Consider the following 16,954-nt stretch of genomic DNA (forward strand, 5'->3'; position numbering starts at 1 on the left):
ATTCCAGTACAATAAAGACGAGAGTACAAACTTCAACACAAACTGGAAGTGAAGATTCAATTACCTTGGTGTTTTTGTGGTCATGTTCTCCTGGTCTTGAGACAAATGATGATCAAAAAAATCTGCCACTTGGTACGATGCTTGTAACTGTGGTGTTCAGTCTGTGTTTACTAGTTTATTGATTTTCTGGGGAGCGGCGTCAAGAAAACTGTAGAGATCAGTGTTTGTTGTAGTATAAAAAGTAGCATTTGTAGTACGAGAGAAATGTAGTACTGTATCATGAAGAAAAAATAGCGATGAAATACATTAGTTCGCAAAGTATGTACGAGAAAGGATAATGAAGTGAATCGCGTGGAGCATTTTGTTTTTATCATTTCAATTTCAATTGTTTATTCCTTGATAGAGGAAGCGGGATCCTAGTGCTGTCACTAGGTACCCCTGTACAATGACACCAGAAGCATCTGGCAAGTGTGACAAGAATATACAGTATAAATATTATAAAGGGGCTTACTAAAGCCTAAGGAAGGAAGGATATTCCTTTAACACATAATCAATATTATTTACAAAATATCTGGCCAGTATGGGGAGGATCATCGTGTCTCCGTCAGGGGGTCGTGGAGTGGTGGTCCAGCAGGCATCACGGAAGCGTTGTGTGTGGGAACATCTTAGGAGGTAGTGGATAAGGGTGCTGCTGTCGGGTCTTCTGCATAATGCACAAGAGCGTTGCACAGGGGATGCGGGGATACCAATCTCCCAAGCAAAGTCATACCCAATGATGATACGGGCAGCAATCACGTCCCCTTTCCGCGACCCTTTCCCGTAGACGTACGAGAGGTTTGTTTTTATCTTAGAAGAGCCAAGTCTCAAAAACTGGTTGACCAAGAATATGTCATTTTTAGGAGAGAGAAAAATATACGCTACCATCATCATGGCCACGCTTAGTATTTACGCTGACCAATGGTGATAATTTAGATTTTAGAGAAACACTTTGTACATAGGGGTATTACATTTCCCGTGTTTGTAACTATTACCCACAACCATAATAATCAAGACGGTGTTATTACTTTAACTCTAATCACAGTGTAGGAACTACTGACGTGGTAATTGACCTTACAGAAGTGAAGCACCTGACTGAAGTGACCTACTAATGGTCAGCTCGAAAATGACAGAAACCCGTAGCAGTCCACAATGAACCCAGAATTGTTTTGAAATTGTCGGGCATAAGAACTGCTAGTACCCAAAATATACAAGTTGAAATCTTAGTTTAGTTTTCGGTACATTTAGCTAATTTTACGAATGTTATGACGGTTGTGTCAGACCTTCATCTCTATCATCAAGATCCTTAGTGCGTCAAAGATTTATTAGCAGTTAATTTTATTTTGAACACATTTCTTATTATTTCCAGGTTATATATTGATGGAGAAATCGTTCGTGCATGATCGGAACATCAGTAGCCTGGTGTTGCAAAAAATACTGTGATTTGAACTTGTTTATCTTAGTCGTTCATCTGGTATTTTTACGCCTAGGAAACTCAGTCAATATATTCATAAATTCAAAACTTATCTCTGAATCACTTAATACCCCAATATTGTTGTGTTATCAATGGTAAACACCTTTTTGTACGTCTGTAGGCCACAACTGTTAGGTGTTCGCTTATACTATGATAAATATATAATCACATTTTTCTTGGAGTCAAAATACACCGATCGCAAAGTTCGCCGTGAGATTCTTGTCATCAGAATTCAATTGTTGTGAATCAATAAATAAATATACAGGCTGAAGATTAACACAAAGAAATACTAAATCTGTCCTAACGTTTATTACACCAACATGAAGCAAGTTTACAGCTCGTATATTTTAATTTAATCCACTTGTATTAATGTCGGCAAACCCTCAGGCTTATCTATAAATATCGATTCATGTGGTGACCAGATACAACTTTTTATTAGGCTGGAGAAAATGTGAGAGTCAAGTTACTGTCTCACTCGAGTCTTGGTAAGAATGAATGAATTTAGGTGAGCTTTTATTATTTCTTATTTGTCTACTATATTGAATTGTTTTTATTTTGGATTTTGATGATTTTGTCAAGTCAGAGCCAAAGTTAAATTTCATTTGGTTAAGAAACAGTGCAATTTATATACAGTAGATATAAATTGTCTGGGTCTGTATCAGCCATGTGTATTGGCCTGCTGCTTTCCAGTGTTTACTTGCCATTTAGCTACAGTATAGGAATGGAAAATGTGTGACGGATGTATAGACAAAATTCGCAAATGACCCTTCACCTGTTTAACAAAGACTCGGCCCACTAAAAGGGCATATTTTCATAAGTAAGTCTCGTTATTTTCTTACAAATTGCATCAGTTAAAAAAAAAGTTTCGAATCATCTGAAACGTTTACTGTATATACTGTATGTTGTGTAACCTTGTCCTTGGTATGTTGTGTAACCTTGTCCTTGGTATGTTGTGTAACCTTGTCCTTGTCTAACTAGTAGTCAAGTAATGCACTATACCGGAAGTTGAACGCTCTGTCTGTTAATGTCGTTGTTTTTATTTTGGTGCGATACCTGCAGTCGTTATACTATTCTTGATTTTTGTTTCACTGTTGTTATTCTTGTGAACAGTGTCAGTCCGTTTGTTCTCATAATCAGTCACCACCACCACCAGTGCCTTTGCTGTTACCCGGTTGGCTAAGAGGTTATAGGGGAGAACGTAACTGCCACGAGGCTTCCTGCATGATCATGAGCGGGATCCTCTCTTGTTATCCTTGGGCGGGAACTTTCCCAGGGTCAATAACTTGGTTTGTTAAATAATTCCTTAAGGTTTTTTTTCTTTTGCTAAACTATATCTTTTGATTAATATTTTTTGTAGATAAACGTATTATAATCTGATTTGGGTGTTATTGTGTTATTACTGAGCTTCAACAACTAAGGTCTTTAAGCACGTAACGAGGTTAGTAATACACAAGTCCATAATTTAATGTTATGGTGTTTCCTGAAATCATTTCGTGCAATTACCTATAAAAATACATTCCCAACTTCTGTTTACTGTATGTTGCAATATCTCAGTCTTCCAGCCTACAAATTCCTCGTTTTCTCTTTATTTACATTATTTCACCATTCTCTGTACTTTTCCCATTTTCTTTCAACCCCTTTCTCCCTCAGACTCTAGACACACGTGTACAGTGGCCCACCTTGTCTCGCGTCCTTTCTTTCCCATCAGCTCATCCCTCGACTTTATAACCTCTTCCTCACTTTTAATAACAGCTCTGGAACTATTTTAGCTGAAGGATATTATTACCCGACAGGAAACCCGCACTTTTTACAAATACGAATTGGTGGATAATTTTACACATGGTTTGTCGGCGGCCCAAGTAAATGTTTTGCATCGCTTGGTTTCAATTCTTAGTGGACCCGAGCCATCGGACCGCCTCACCGAGTCCCACTTTAATGTGAAGTGAACTGGAATACTATCTCTAATCTTGCATGTGTCTCATGAGGATTTATTATTTTTTTCATTATAAAGGATTGTGTTTTCCTTCGTCATCAAAGTCATGCTCTTTTTCAGTTGATAAATATAGTTATACTTATATTATACAGGACTCAACTTGTGAAAAAGAAATTCATGTAGAAAAGATCTTTGGTATACTTTTACTTTCATCCTCTTCGCCATTGATAAGTTCATTAGCCGGTTGGGCGGTCGGTAATGTCTCTCTCTAATTTATTTGCTCAGATTAGCGTTTTTAAGTCCTGTACATTTGTCATTAAAACCTTAGAAATTAGCCCACCTCTGAGTACTTCTGCTGTCCACCATACACACCAATTCTCACTGTTAGAGTATTTTCCTGCCTCAGTCTCTTAGTTATCCACATTGTGTCAATTCATATTAAAGAAGTCAACAAAAACTTTACCAAATGATTTCATCGGGTCTTTCAAGCGAGTTTAATTTTATTTCGTCATTTCATGGTATTGGCAAAGGAAGACCATGTAACTGTGGCCTAATAAGCTGTGTTATGTGAGAAGAGGGAAACCAGGAGACTGAACAGTGAACATGTCATCTTAATTGATTATGGGGGACATTATGTAAGATACAGATAGTTTATCGGATTGTTTTATATTTTTTTTTAGTTTCATTGGACAGATGATCACTGGAGTGGTGCAAAGTTACGTGGCAAATGTGTTTACGTACAGAACGGTGAAAATTATTACAAGGCTACCCACACTAACTTTCAGATAGGTATAACGTCTGTTGACACTACCAGTTTTAATTATATATCTTAATACAGAAGCAAAATGTCACATATTTTGATCTTTGCAAATTATCATTGTCAACATTGTTATTAAATAAAGTATATCGTTCGTTGTGGTGTGGCCTGTCCGACTGACGGTCAAGGCAGTGTCTGATCAGCCTGTTAAATTAGTCGTCTTGGGAAGTCTCGGAAAAAAAAAGTTGAGTTTATGACACAGTAACTTTCTGCAGTAGTGTTAATTTATGATACACTAAACTCCTCTGATTTAGTGAGCTTATAACACACTAAACTCCTCCAGCGTTGTAAACTACCGATACATCAAACTCAACCAGTACGTGTGAGCTAACAACACTGTCATGCTCATCAGTGGCGTAGGCTTACCCTTCTAGTGATGTGAGTCAACGACACACCACAACCCTCCGATATGTAATTTTTAAAGGTATGTACACTGCCACAACAACAACAACAACATCACCACCACCTGCTCGACCAGTATCGACCCTCACTACCCACTGGCTACCTCTAACCTTCTCCTCCCTTACCTCCCCTCCCTCTCCCACTCACCATTATTGTTCCTCCCCTTCTTACGTATGACCCATGTCTCCTCCCTCTCTTTCTTCTCCACCATGGTTCCCCTACCCTTCGATTCGTCTCTTCATTACCACTCCTGCACCACCCTTTTCCCCTATACCACCCCTTTCCATTTCCCTCCTCCTGTAGTAATGCCCCCCCCCCCACTAATTTGAGGCAGCACCTCCCACACAACAACCTCGCTTCATAATTAATGATAACTACGGGTATCAGGGTCACCTTCAGCGCCTTAGTCGGAGCCTCCTCAAACCTGTCTCTTGCGGATTGTGATTTATTGTGTTATATATTAGAAATGTTGTACCTTACTGTGTACCCTTTTTCTTTGAAAGAGGCAGTAATACATGAATCTAATATATGTCGTAAAGTATAAAGTATTTTCGCTAGTGTAATTGGTTGCTTCATCTGAAAATTTAGGGTTTTTTGTTTGAAACGAAAAGGTGCGTTGTTCTGATTCATTTATCTAAGACTGAAAGATTTATTTTATGAAACTATAAGAAATGTTTGCTAGAAGAGCAGGGGTTGTCTCAAAATTTTTGTCTCTTGACCAATCTATTTATCACATGTTCTGTTTAAGCCTTTTCCCTGTTTGCTTATTGAAATGACTGTTTCTCTTGTCTCTTAATGTTATATTTTAATATGAGTAATGAATATATAGTTATGATAATTTTAATAATAGTAGACTTATGGTGGATATGTGGTATGATCAGCAAATGTATAGGAATCTGTTAACTGTACAGTATAGCCAAATACTTGTCAGCTCACACCATTATAAAGTAACTGGCTGTATTTATGTACTGTACAGTTGTGTAATATAGTGTTATGGCAACTTTTTCACACTCGCGTCTTTTTTTTTTAATTTGGATGCTCTCTCTCTCTCTCTCTCTCTCACACACACACACAGTTATGAGGGACTGTACAATATTCCGACTATTCTCCACAGGACCCACAAGGTAACATAATCAAGCGGTGGATGTCGAGGATGCCGCATGTTGGTAAGTCATTTGTTACTGTTTTCATTTACTGTACATTAATTGTTTTATCCATACATTCTTATAAATGAAAATCATCAGTATAGAAATATTAGTTGTTGCCTGCAGGATAAGGGATTTCCACAAGGCAGTATCATCTTATTAAAAAAGCGAGCTCATGTCAACTGTAAAGATTCATGTATATATATACAGTATATATATACATATATATATATATATATATATATATATATATATATATATATATATATATATATATATATATATATGTATATATATATATAATATATATATATATATATATATATATATATATATATATATATATATATATATATATATATATATACGTATATATATATACATGTATATATATATGTATATATATGTATATATATATATGTATATATATAAACAGTATATATATATATATATATATATATATATATATATATATATATATATATATATATATATATATATATATATAATTTTTTTTTTTTTTTTTTACAAAAACTTTCAAGTTATCATATTTAAATCTGGTGTACCCTTGTCTAAGGAAATTAACGGAATTTTTACATGAACGCAAGCAAACAAATTTTATAGAAATATTGTACAGTGTCGGACAGGCCAGGAATGTATCCCATTGAAATCCATGTGTAAAGGCTCATGATTTACTTTAATTCAGTTTACATTAGGGTTTTCAGAAATGCAACCCTATCATAAATAAGGGGATACCTGTACTTATTATGCAAAAATTTTAGGCCCTTTTCTGTTCAAAGAAATGTAGTAATTTTTCATGCAAAGTTATACTGGAAATATCCTCTTTAAGGAAATCAAAGCATTTTTCATACACACTAATGGTGACATGCGGCCGTCAGGAGTGGTGTCTGTGAAGTACCAGCTGCCGGAGCTGCCACAGGCTGGATGGTGGAGAGTGAGGGTGTCTGCCGGCAGCCAACATCAAGAGACGCGCTTCCTTGTCCACAAGATCTATGACCCACTTTATGAGGTAAATACTGCTATGACTCACTCACCTTAGTATCAAGTGCCATCCTCTCTTTACATCACTGTATCTCTGATAATACCAAGCATTTATTGTTCCTATGTTGTTGTAAGTCACTGACTAGCACCTTTCCAACCAACCTTATCATTAAGTGGTCTAAATAGCCACACCTTTAGTATACAAACTTATTGCCAACAAACTGACCATATTTCCAAACACTTAAAGGCCTTATCATCACCCAACTAACCTTACCTCCTGAAATTTATTTATCTTACCTTACGAGCAGTAGATGGACCTGATATACGACCTCATTTTCATGGATCTGACTTTCTGACTTCATCACCATCTGACCAATATTAACGTCAGTGAACCTAATTGACTTTACCTCCAACTTTGTGACCAGCCTTTTTATACTATCTCCGTTAGCGTTAGGAGGGTTGACTCGTGGCAGTGTGTCGGCCATGGCGCCTGCCGAGGACTCTCGCCCTGGGATTCTAATCTCGCCACCTTAAAGACATCCTTCGAGAGCCATCTTGCCCATGGGCGGCTCCCGAACCTCAGTAGTATTGCCAACGCACAAACAGCGTCTGGAGATGCGTCAAGGAGAAATCACAAGAGTGTGAATGTCTAACTTCAACTATACAAAACATATGTCTGGTAACGGTACAGATGATATCTATGTTACTCGACTTATTTGACACAGAATATTACTACGTTAAAATATGAACACTGATATTCAGAAAAATCGGCTAAGTTAAACTGAATTAACATGACGGCGAGAAACAATCACACATACCTGGAGATGCGTCAAGGAGAAATCACCAGAGTGTGATTTTCCCTCGTGCATTCGTATATATGCGCGCCTGAGGGCATATCGGCTCCAGAAAGACTAATCTTACTAACAATAGACCTCCTATTCAAAGTGGTCGCTGGACACCTAGCTGTGACTGTCAGAGTCAGGTCAGGTTAATTTTCCACGTCTATCTTTATGATCTAATCAGAGATTGAGTTGTCAGGAAAGAGGTGAGATGGAGTTATATGTGCACAAGCAACTCTACTCGCCTGACCGCAGACCACATCCCAGGTCAGAACAGCCGTTAAGTCTTGGAGAATTTTGAGTCTGACAGGAACTGTTCAGTAGATTAATGACTTTCTAAAATAGGCAACTGACACTAAATAAACTTCAAACATCAGATTCCCTGATGTTTGGGCGACAACATAATATAACTTCAGTAGCGATAGGAAATTCAGGATGTTCCCACGGACGACATAAGATATGCCACTCTAGCTGGCAAACTCGACACTCACTTACTTGACAAGTTTCACTAACAATAACGACAGTTGAAGCTTTCAACATCACTCACAATGGATCTTGAATGTTCCAACTGTAAACAGACATATCTAGGTTGCCTCACCAATTGCAACCACAGTTGCAATTTCAAATTCTGTCATACTAAGGAATAATGAAGTCTCGGGTACATTCTAAGATTGAGAGAAAACGGAGGACTCAGGCATCCTGAAGCGATGAGAAAACGGACTCCTCAGATGGGGAACTCTAATAAGAAAGCACAGCTACATGTTTTGTGGGCTATTGAGCGTAATATGAATCGTCTGATTTTACGTTAACTGACGTGTATGACCGTGGTCATTACAATGTCATTAGTACAGTTTTTACTAAAATTAAATACAGTTGAAGCTTTCAACATCACTCTCAATGGATCTTGAATGTTTCAGCATTATAGTTACATCTTTTATGGACTTTTAAGTGAAATATAAATCGTGTAACTCTTTCTATAACATGTATGTTTGTGATCAATACTTTATTTCTTCCAGGTGTTTGTGGAGATGCCCTTTTATGGCCTGTCAGATGACGAGGAGATCCAAGGCACCTTGACTGGGAGTTACTTGACCGACAAGCCAATCTATGGTAATGCCTCCCTAACCCTCTACGTAAAGCAGCCCTGGACGTTGCCAGACTCAGATTTCAGCCGCGTCTCATCCATCTTCTACAATCATGTGAGCTGATTCCCCACATTAGATTGTTACTGTTTCCAGATCTCTTGGATAGAAAAATTTCTCAAGTAATTTTTTTTTTTTAGAGACTTACCGAGTTGATTCAGGGCATATGTAGAGCACTGAACTTCCAAATGCAAGCGCTACAGCTGGGAACATCTACTCCAAGCGAATAATGGAGGGCAATTGAATTTCAGGGATTGCACATGGTCTAGATATAAGTAAGATGCATCCACATCTAGTGTGAGCTTGTGGGGTATGGGATGTTTGGTTCACACTCAGGATGGGATGGAGAAAGGAAACTCACAATGTGCTCTCTGTATACATGTTGTATTGGATGTACAATGCAGCTTGGTGCTGGGAAGTGGCAGCGTGGTTACAAGCGTGATGTAGAGAGAGCTGGTTGGTGAGGGTGCTCAGAGGAGGACAGCTTGTGGGTCGCCATGCTCGCCGGCGGGAGGGAGGGCCGCCAGGCAGCGGCGGAGGAGGAGGTGTTGCATGCTGGTTGGTGTAGGTAGAAAAGAGAGAGGTCACCACGAGGTCAGGTCTTTTGTAGCGGAGGTCGGCTTGGGCAGATAGTTGACCTCCGCTCCGTGGGCGGCGCTGGTTGACCTAGACCACGAGGCACACATTGTGGAATTCGCGGGGTCGGCTACTCAGCGACAAACAGCGTTTGTAGGGGAGAAATCCACTACAAGCTAATGGCTTTCGGCCTCTCTTGCTTTAAGTCTCCCTTTTTAGGACACTATAGTTGTAGCGGAGAAGTGAAACGAAGGCTAATAAGATTAATTAGTCAGTCCAGCTATCAGTATGTAGGGTCGTTTTAGATATAGACTTGAAAGCATGGTGCATAACACTACCGGTATATGAATTCTCTGGTGGAAGGCATCAGGTTACAAAATTTACATTGCTATTTTTAACTATTTTATGTAATTTACAAAAAAAAGTCTGGGGATCACTACAGTCAATGTTTGTTGTCATAAACCTCACTTCTTTCATCTGTGTTGTCAATTTTCTCTCCACAATCAACACTTTCTTCACCACAGTTGTCGTTTTCCACACCACACGTCTCTTCTCACACCACTCGTCACTTCCCCACTCCTTTTCGTCATAGCCTTAACGACTGCAGGTAGATGTGATGGTGGATTTCTCCTTCCCGATGGCGTCATTGCTGGAGTACGTGCAGCAGCTTGAGGGTGCTGAGGTGAAGGTGGAGTGCGATTTCTACGACATCTTTACCAAGATCAAGGCTGAGGGACACTCTAGGTGGGTACTTTTTCTTTTCTTTTTTATCCTCTTCACCACAGATCTGTGCGCCAGCCACCTGGGCAGTCAGGTATATCTCTGTTATGCACTGTTGGCAAGTATTGAGCATGTACTGCTTTCAGAATGTATCTGTACCTGCTGTTTGTGGTACAGTATCCTATGGTATTTTTGTTTACAGTATTCTCTTAGAACATGAGGTGGATCCTAGAACCTTTTGGTATTCTAGAGTAGTGTTAGAAATACTATAAGAGTCTCCTAGACCTTTATGGTAAATGAGAATAATCTTTGGAATTCACCAGGACACTAGAGAGAGAACCCACAACACGAGAAAAGATTGGACCAATACGGTCAGATACCGGCGAGCTCACTGATAACGACGGAGAAATGAGCAATACAGTAATTTGAATAAATATTTTTCAACAGTTTTCACCACCGAAAATTTAAACATGATACCCGAGGCACCGACTCTATTCAGAGATAGTGAAGAAAACAAATTAAGCGAGATAGTAGTGAAAAGTAACGATGTTAGTAAGCAAATAGACAAACTAAAGCCTAATAAGTCACCTGGTCCCGATGAGATATTTGCCAGAGTATTAAAGGAATGTAAGGAAGAGCTTAGTATGCCCTTAGCAAAGTTGTTTAACATGTCCTTAAAAACAGGTGTAGTACCAGAATCCTGGAGGATAGCGAATGTAATACTGATTTTCAAGAAGGGGGATAGATCACTATCCTCTAACTACCGCCCAATCAGTCTAACATCAATAGTAGGCAAATTACTGGAAGCAATCATTTCAAACTCTATACAAAATCACCTGGAGAAGCACCGATTGATCAATGATTCTCAGCATGGCTTCACAAGCGGACGCTCTTGTCTAACTAATCTATTAACATTCTTTTCATCAGTTTTCGAATCGGTGAACGAGGGGCACAATTATGATGTGGTATATCTTGACTTTAGCAAAGCCGTCGACAGAGTCCCCCACGAAAGACTAATTAGAAAGGTAGAAGCACATGGCATCAAAGGTAACATCCTTAAATGGATTAGGGCGTTGTTACAGGACAGGAAACAGCGAGTGAGCATTAACGGCACTAAGTCCCATTGAAGCAACATCACGAGTGGAGTTCCCCAAGGCTCAGTACTTGGACCATTATTATTTATTATATACATAAACGACATAGATATCGGCATAGACAGCAACATAAGTAAATTTGCTGATGACACTAAAATAGGACGTGTTATTAAATCTGACGAGGACTCCGCAAAACTACAGGAAGATCTAAACAAATTTTTCGAATGGTCTGAAAAATGGCATATGAAATTCAACGTGGACCAATGTAAAGTACTCAGTATAGGAGATGTAAACAGGGAAACCAGATACCAGATGAACAACGATGCCATAGAGAAATCCGACTGCGAGAGAGATTTAGGAGTAATGATAAGTAGGAACCTCAAGCCAAGTAAACAATGTGTTTTTGCTCGTAACAAGGCTAATAAAGTACTTGGGTTCATACAAAGGAGTGTTAGTTACAAGACTAGCGAGGTCATCCTAAAACTGTATCTTGCGCTTGTGAGACCACACCTGGATTACGCAGTTCAGTTCTGGTCACCGTATTACAGGATGGATATAGAATCATTGGAAAGAATTCAGAGGAGAATGACAAGACTAATCCCGGGCATTAGGAACCTTGAGTATAGAGACAGGTTAAAGCATCTTAATTTGCACTCCCTCGAGAGACGTAGAGCGAGGGGCGACCTGATAGAGGTGTATAAGTGGAAGTCAGGGCTAAACAAAGGGGACATTACAAAGGTACTCAAACTATCCAACCAGGAGCGAACTCGTAACAATGGTTTTAAATTAGACAAATTTAGATTTAGGCGTGAAATAGGTAAACACTGGTTTGGAAACAGAGTAGTGGATGAATGGAACAAGTTTCCAAATATCATCATTAACTCGAATATGCTGAATAGCTTCAAACATAGGTTGGATGCTTATATGAGCAATAGGGGTTGGGTGTAAACGGGACTGCCCAGTATGGGCCAATAGGCCCACTGCAGTTTCCTCCATTCTTATGTTTTTATGTTCTTATGATTCTAAGATCTTGTACATTCGTGAAGAATTTAGGTTACAAGACATTTTCATTAGTTACTTTGTGGAGGTATGGGTTTGTTTGTGTTCACACTCAGGATGGGTTGGAGAAAGGAAACTCACAATGTGCTCTCTGTATACATGTTGTATTGGATGTCCAATGCAGCTTGGTGCTGGGAAAGCAGCATGGTTACAAGCGTGATGTAGAGAGAGCTGGTTGGTGAGGGTGCTCAGAGGAGGACAGCTTGTGGGTCGCCATGCTCGCCGGCGGGAGCGAGGATCGCCAGGCAGGCGGAGGAGGAGGTGGTGTAGCTCGCTGCGGCTGAAGCTAGAAGAGAGTTGGTTGGTGAGGATGCTCAGAGGAGGACCAGCTTGTGGGTCGCCATGCTCTCCGGCGTGAGCGAGGACCGCCAGGCAGGCGGAGGAGGAGGTGGTGTAGCTCGCTGCGGCTGAAGCTAGAAGAGAGTTGGTTGGTGAGGATGCTCAGAGGAGGACCAGCTTGTGGGTCGCCATGCTCTCCGGCGTGAGCGAGGACCGCCAGGCAGGCGGAGGAGGAGGAGGAGGTGTTGCTGGCTGGTTGGTGGAGGTAGAAAGAGAGAGATCACCACGAGGTCAGGTCTTAAATAGCGGAGGTAGGTGTGGCTTAGTAGTTGACCCCCGCTCCGTGGGCGGCGCTGGTTGACCTAGACCACGAGGCATACACTGGGGAATTCGTGGGGTCGGCTATGCAGCGACAAACAGCGTTTGTAGGGGAGAAATCCACTACAACTTCTCTAAGTTAAAAAAAAATCATCATGAGATTAAGGGATTTATCCTTGCAAATTATATCTCAAATTCCTTTGCACTGAATGATGCCATGGTAATTTAGAAAAATGTCTATGTTGCTGAACTCCTGCAAGTGATCTTTGGACTGCTCAACTGTACCAGTTGAGAGGAGCTCCTAAGATTTTAGGTTATCTAAAATAAGTTTCTTGGAAAATCTTAAATCCCCAATTGTTCCACTTTATTTTAATGTGGCTGCTCTTCAGATGTAGAATTTACCCATGTAAGTCTTAAGACAATTTTCACAGTGTTAATAGTTGTTGGGTTAGGGTGCATGATGGTAATATTTCAAGGCTAAACTCTAACAGAGAAGCCTAGTGGTCATAGCTATCATAGCTAGTGTCCTGGTCGATCTTACTGAGTTTAAAACAGAAAATGGAGGCTACAGTATAGTCAGCTAGTCTTGAGATTTGGGATAACTTTCATGGTTTAGAAAGTGTTTTGCAAGTTTATTTGGATTTATATGGAGGTAGTGTTTTTAACTTGACTGATGGGGAAAATGTATTAGTATTTACCAACTATTTCAGGAGTATGGCAGAGATACTGTACTTCACATTGTTAGAAAATCTGACAACATTCTTAGGACTATTTTAATGGAGAAAAGGGTCATTCCAAGATAGTTTTCTTGTAATGTGAAGACTAATACGGTACATTCTTCAGTATATACCTGTATATTATACTATAGTACAATATATACAGTACAGTGTATTCTGTTTGTGTTTATATCACTGTTTACTATAACTCTTTATTAAAGTAAGGCATTCTTTTGTTGTGATCCTATACAAGAATTTATAATTTACTATTAGTGTTTTTGATTCTGCAGGATGCGGATTCTGAGCCCTGGGGTGGTGGTGTCGGTAGTGGGCACAGAGCCCTTCATCTTCAGGCCTGGGATGCACTTCAGTGCTGCGGTAAGTGCTTCTCCACATCCCTAATCTGGCATCTGGTAACTTACTGACTGATAAAAGTGATTCTAGTGTAAAGTTGTAGGACTCAAAGGAGGCTGTATACCTCCATTATGTGACCAAAGGCATTTATTGGGTTACAGATGACTGATGACATCATAAACTCATCCTAGGATGACTGATGCGACCTATGGTCATCTAAGATAACCTTAAGAGTGAACAAAAGTGACCCTAGGTTAACAGAATGACCCTAGGGTAACATAAGGTGATGGATAGGATTTCATTGGCACAATGTAACCATGGAAATAGTGATGGAAAAGAGATAATGAAAGAGAAGGATCATTTGACATGGAGGGAAATTATAGAGAAAGCAAAATGAGACAGATAGCTTCAGGTTGTATTTTTATGTAACAGTAATAAATGGAGCAGTGGAATGACACCCCACACATGAGAATAAATACTGTACAGTGTATCAGAATCTCTCTTACTCTTCATTTATTCCCCTCCCCCCCCCCCAACCCATACACCCATGCTCTACCCTATTTTCCCTCCCTCTACCCCTCACTCTCTCCTCATTCTTAACACCATCACCACCTCACCTTCCTCCCTCTTATAGGTGTCAGTGATAAAGGAAGAACGGCAACCCGTGGAGAAGTCACGTCTAGCGGGGTCATCACTAGTCATCACTCCCAGCTACACTACTTCCTCCGGCTCCTCCTCCACCCTCCCTCAGGTTAGTATTGAGATTTACCTTCTGTTATGTTGGCTTAATTTCACAATTATCATATTTTGTTTAAACCTTGATTTTTGTGACTGGCCTGGTAAAAATTACTTCATTCCCTTGTCAGTTTTTCAATTTAATGGGAGATGAAAGAAAGCGTCTGGTGTAATTGGCTTAAAACTTAATAATATTAATTTGCATTACAGTGGTCCCTCGGTTAACGAGCACAATCCGTTCTAGAAGGTTGCTCGTTAACCGAAAAACTCGTTAACCGAAACCAATGTTTCAATGGGTTTTTGGGTAATTGGTTCCAGCTCACCAAAAATTGCCTAAATTCAACAAAAAAGGTAGAAAAGTACACTTACTTTGAGGTGTGTTTGTAGAAGGCTCCTGGGTGATGATGAGGATGATGATGGGAATTAGAATGGGGGTGGAGGAGAAGGGAGAAGAGAAGGCATTGAGGTGGAACCATTTCACCCATAAAATTTTCGTTCACTTGGTGTAATTCAAGATTATTTTCTTTAAATCAACACTGCACTGCATTATATATTGTCACTATGTAAAATAAATTTTAAAATGACCAATAATTTGCTTGCAAACACAGAAGAAAAGCATTTAGTTGAAGAGAGTCTCAAGCAAGATGTTACCTCCACTGAAAAGACAGAGACTGTCGCTTGTTTGGTGTGTTGACAGGCTGGATGGCGCGCATAAAACTAGTTTCCTTACCTTCAATTATGTTCAATAATTGTTAAAATGACTAAAAAATTTAATATTAAACTTTTAAAATTATTGAAGTGTATAAACTTCTTGATATTTACTAAAAGTAAGGAATATAAGCCCTAGAACCGATTACTGTATTGGCGGACTAATACTACAGCTGGTGGACTGCCAAATGCAAGCGAAAACATGTTGAGGTCCGCTCGTAAGAAACTCATTAATCGAGGGATTGCTCGTTAACTGAAGTTAAGAATCTTATGGAAGGTAACTCGTTAACCGAAATCTCGTTAACCGAGGCGCTCGTTAACCGAGGGACCACTGTATATGAAGGCCATGAAAGCTTACATTTAATTCTCATATTTCTATCACCTCATGCTATACTGTTAGCTTTTTCAGTGCTATGAGCGATATTATATACAAAATGCAGTGGTCATAGGTGCAAATGGTAAGGTAGTCGGCATTTCAATTGTTCTTTAATCCAATTGAAACGGTTACTGTATCACCGACGCTTTAACTCCGTAAACTTTATCCTGTAATGTATGTATGTACTGTACTATATTAATTCTGCTCATGATATTCTTGAATAATTTGCTGAAGTTGCTATATTTTCTCACTTTAATGGTGAATTTAAAAATTCCAGTGAACGCTATAGTGATTCTCCAACTTTGTCATACCCTTGTCAGTGTCATCAGCACGGCGTATACAGTACAGCATTTCATTTGAACAGGGGGATATTTTAAGTTCTGCATATTTTATTAACCTTTCATTTGATTCTTTTCCCATATTAGAATGCAATTCTTATGTCTATGCACTGTGATATTTTAAATAGCCAGTTACTTGTTGTGAGATGTAAACCCAACAGGTTGCATGTTGCCATTTGTTGAGCTACTACAGTATTCTTTTATTTCTGGCATACTGTAAGTTTCTAGGAGTCATTAATTATTATTTATAGCAAATCTGCATATGTTTCCTTCTTAATCCATTGTATAAAAATTCTCCCATTTAAAGGAGGTATGAGGAAGTTCGATGATGTATATAACAAAAACCTAGAAACCAGAGCAATCATTTGATATGTGTTCTCTTTTCACCCCTGCATTAAGATCATCGTGCCAGCACTCACCACTGATGGTAAGTTGCAGGAGGAGACGTTTCAGGCAATCAGACATGGAATGAGGATGAGAAAGTGGGCTGCAGAAGGTGCTGTAGAGATACAGGAGACGAAGTGGGTGAATGAGATGGCATGGGCTGAGAGGGAGGTGCAAGATCTGATGCACAACTACACTAGAGAACAGTACTTCACTGAGTACCGTGAAACTGGCATCTACAGGTAGGTGGTGTTGATTTAGTGGCAAGAGATGATTTTTGGTAATTTCTTTAGACTTTATTACCCTGTAGTACAAAGGGAATTTTGCACCAAAACTGAAAATCAAATTTGAATAAAGCCTGCAGGTGTATATAGTTTATACTACTGTACAGTACATATACAGGCACCTTGAACTAACTTAACAATACTTATCTAACTTTTTTATTTTACTTTCGTAAAGTGAAGTCTGATGTTATTGATTGCTAATATAGACCACTTGCACATAATG

The 16,954-nt window shown here is 39.3% G+C and overlaps 1 protein-coding gene across 3 annotated transcripts in view; it reads left to right on the top strand.

Annotated features, from left to right (window-relative positions):
- Positions 1 to 16,954, top strand: part of LOC121860708 (CD109 antigen-like) — a 126,776-nt gene that overhangs the window by 63,465 nt on the left and 46,357 nt on the right. For all 3 annotated transcript variants that reach the window (XM_042358009.1, XM_042358010.1, XM_042358011.1), the window contains exons 6-12: positions 5,777 to 5,828; positions 6,707 to 6,837; positions 8,665 to 8,847; positions 9,974 to 10,110; positions 13,843 to 13,930; positions 14,541 to 14,657; positions 16,463 to 16,689. In XM_042358009.1, the coding sequence (XP_042213943.1) occupies positions 5,777 to 5,828; positions 6,707 to 6,837; positions 8,665 to 8,847; positions 9,974 to 10,110; positions 13,843 to 13,930; positions 14,541 to 14,657; positions 16,463 to 16,689 (935 nt within the window). The remainder of the gene's footprint in view (positions 1 to 5,776; positions 5,829 to 6,706; positions 6,838 to 8,664; positions 8,848 to 9,973; positions 10,111 to 13,842; positions 13,931 to 14,540; positions 14,658 to 16,462; positions 16,690 to 16,954) is intronic.

The sequence above is a fragment of the Homarus americanus genome, unplaced genomic scaffold, assembly GCF_018991925.1.
Source record: "Homarus americanus isolate GMGI-L3 unplaced genomic scaffold, GMGI_Hamer_2.0 scaffold23617, whole genome shotgun sequence".
Classification (NCBI taxonomy): domain Eukaryota; kingdom Metazoa; phylum Arthropoda; class Malacostraca; order Decapoda; family Nephropidae; genus Homarus; species Homarus americanus.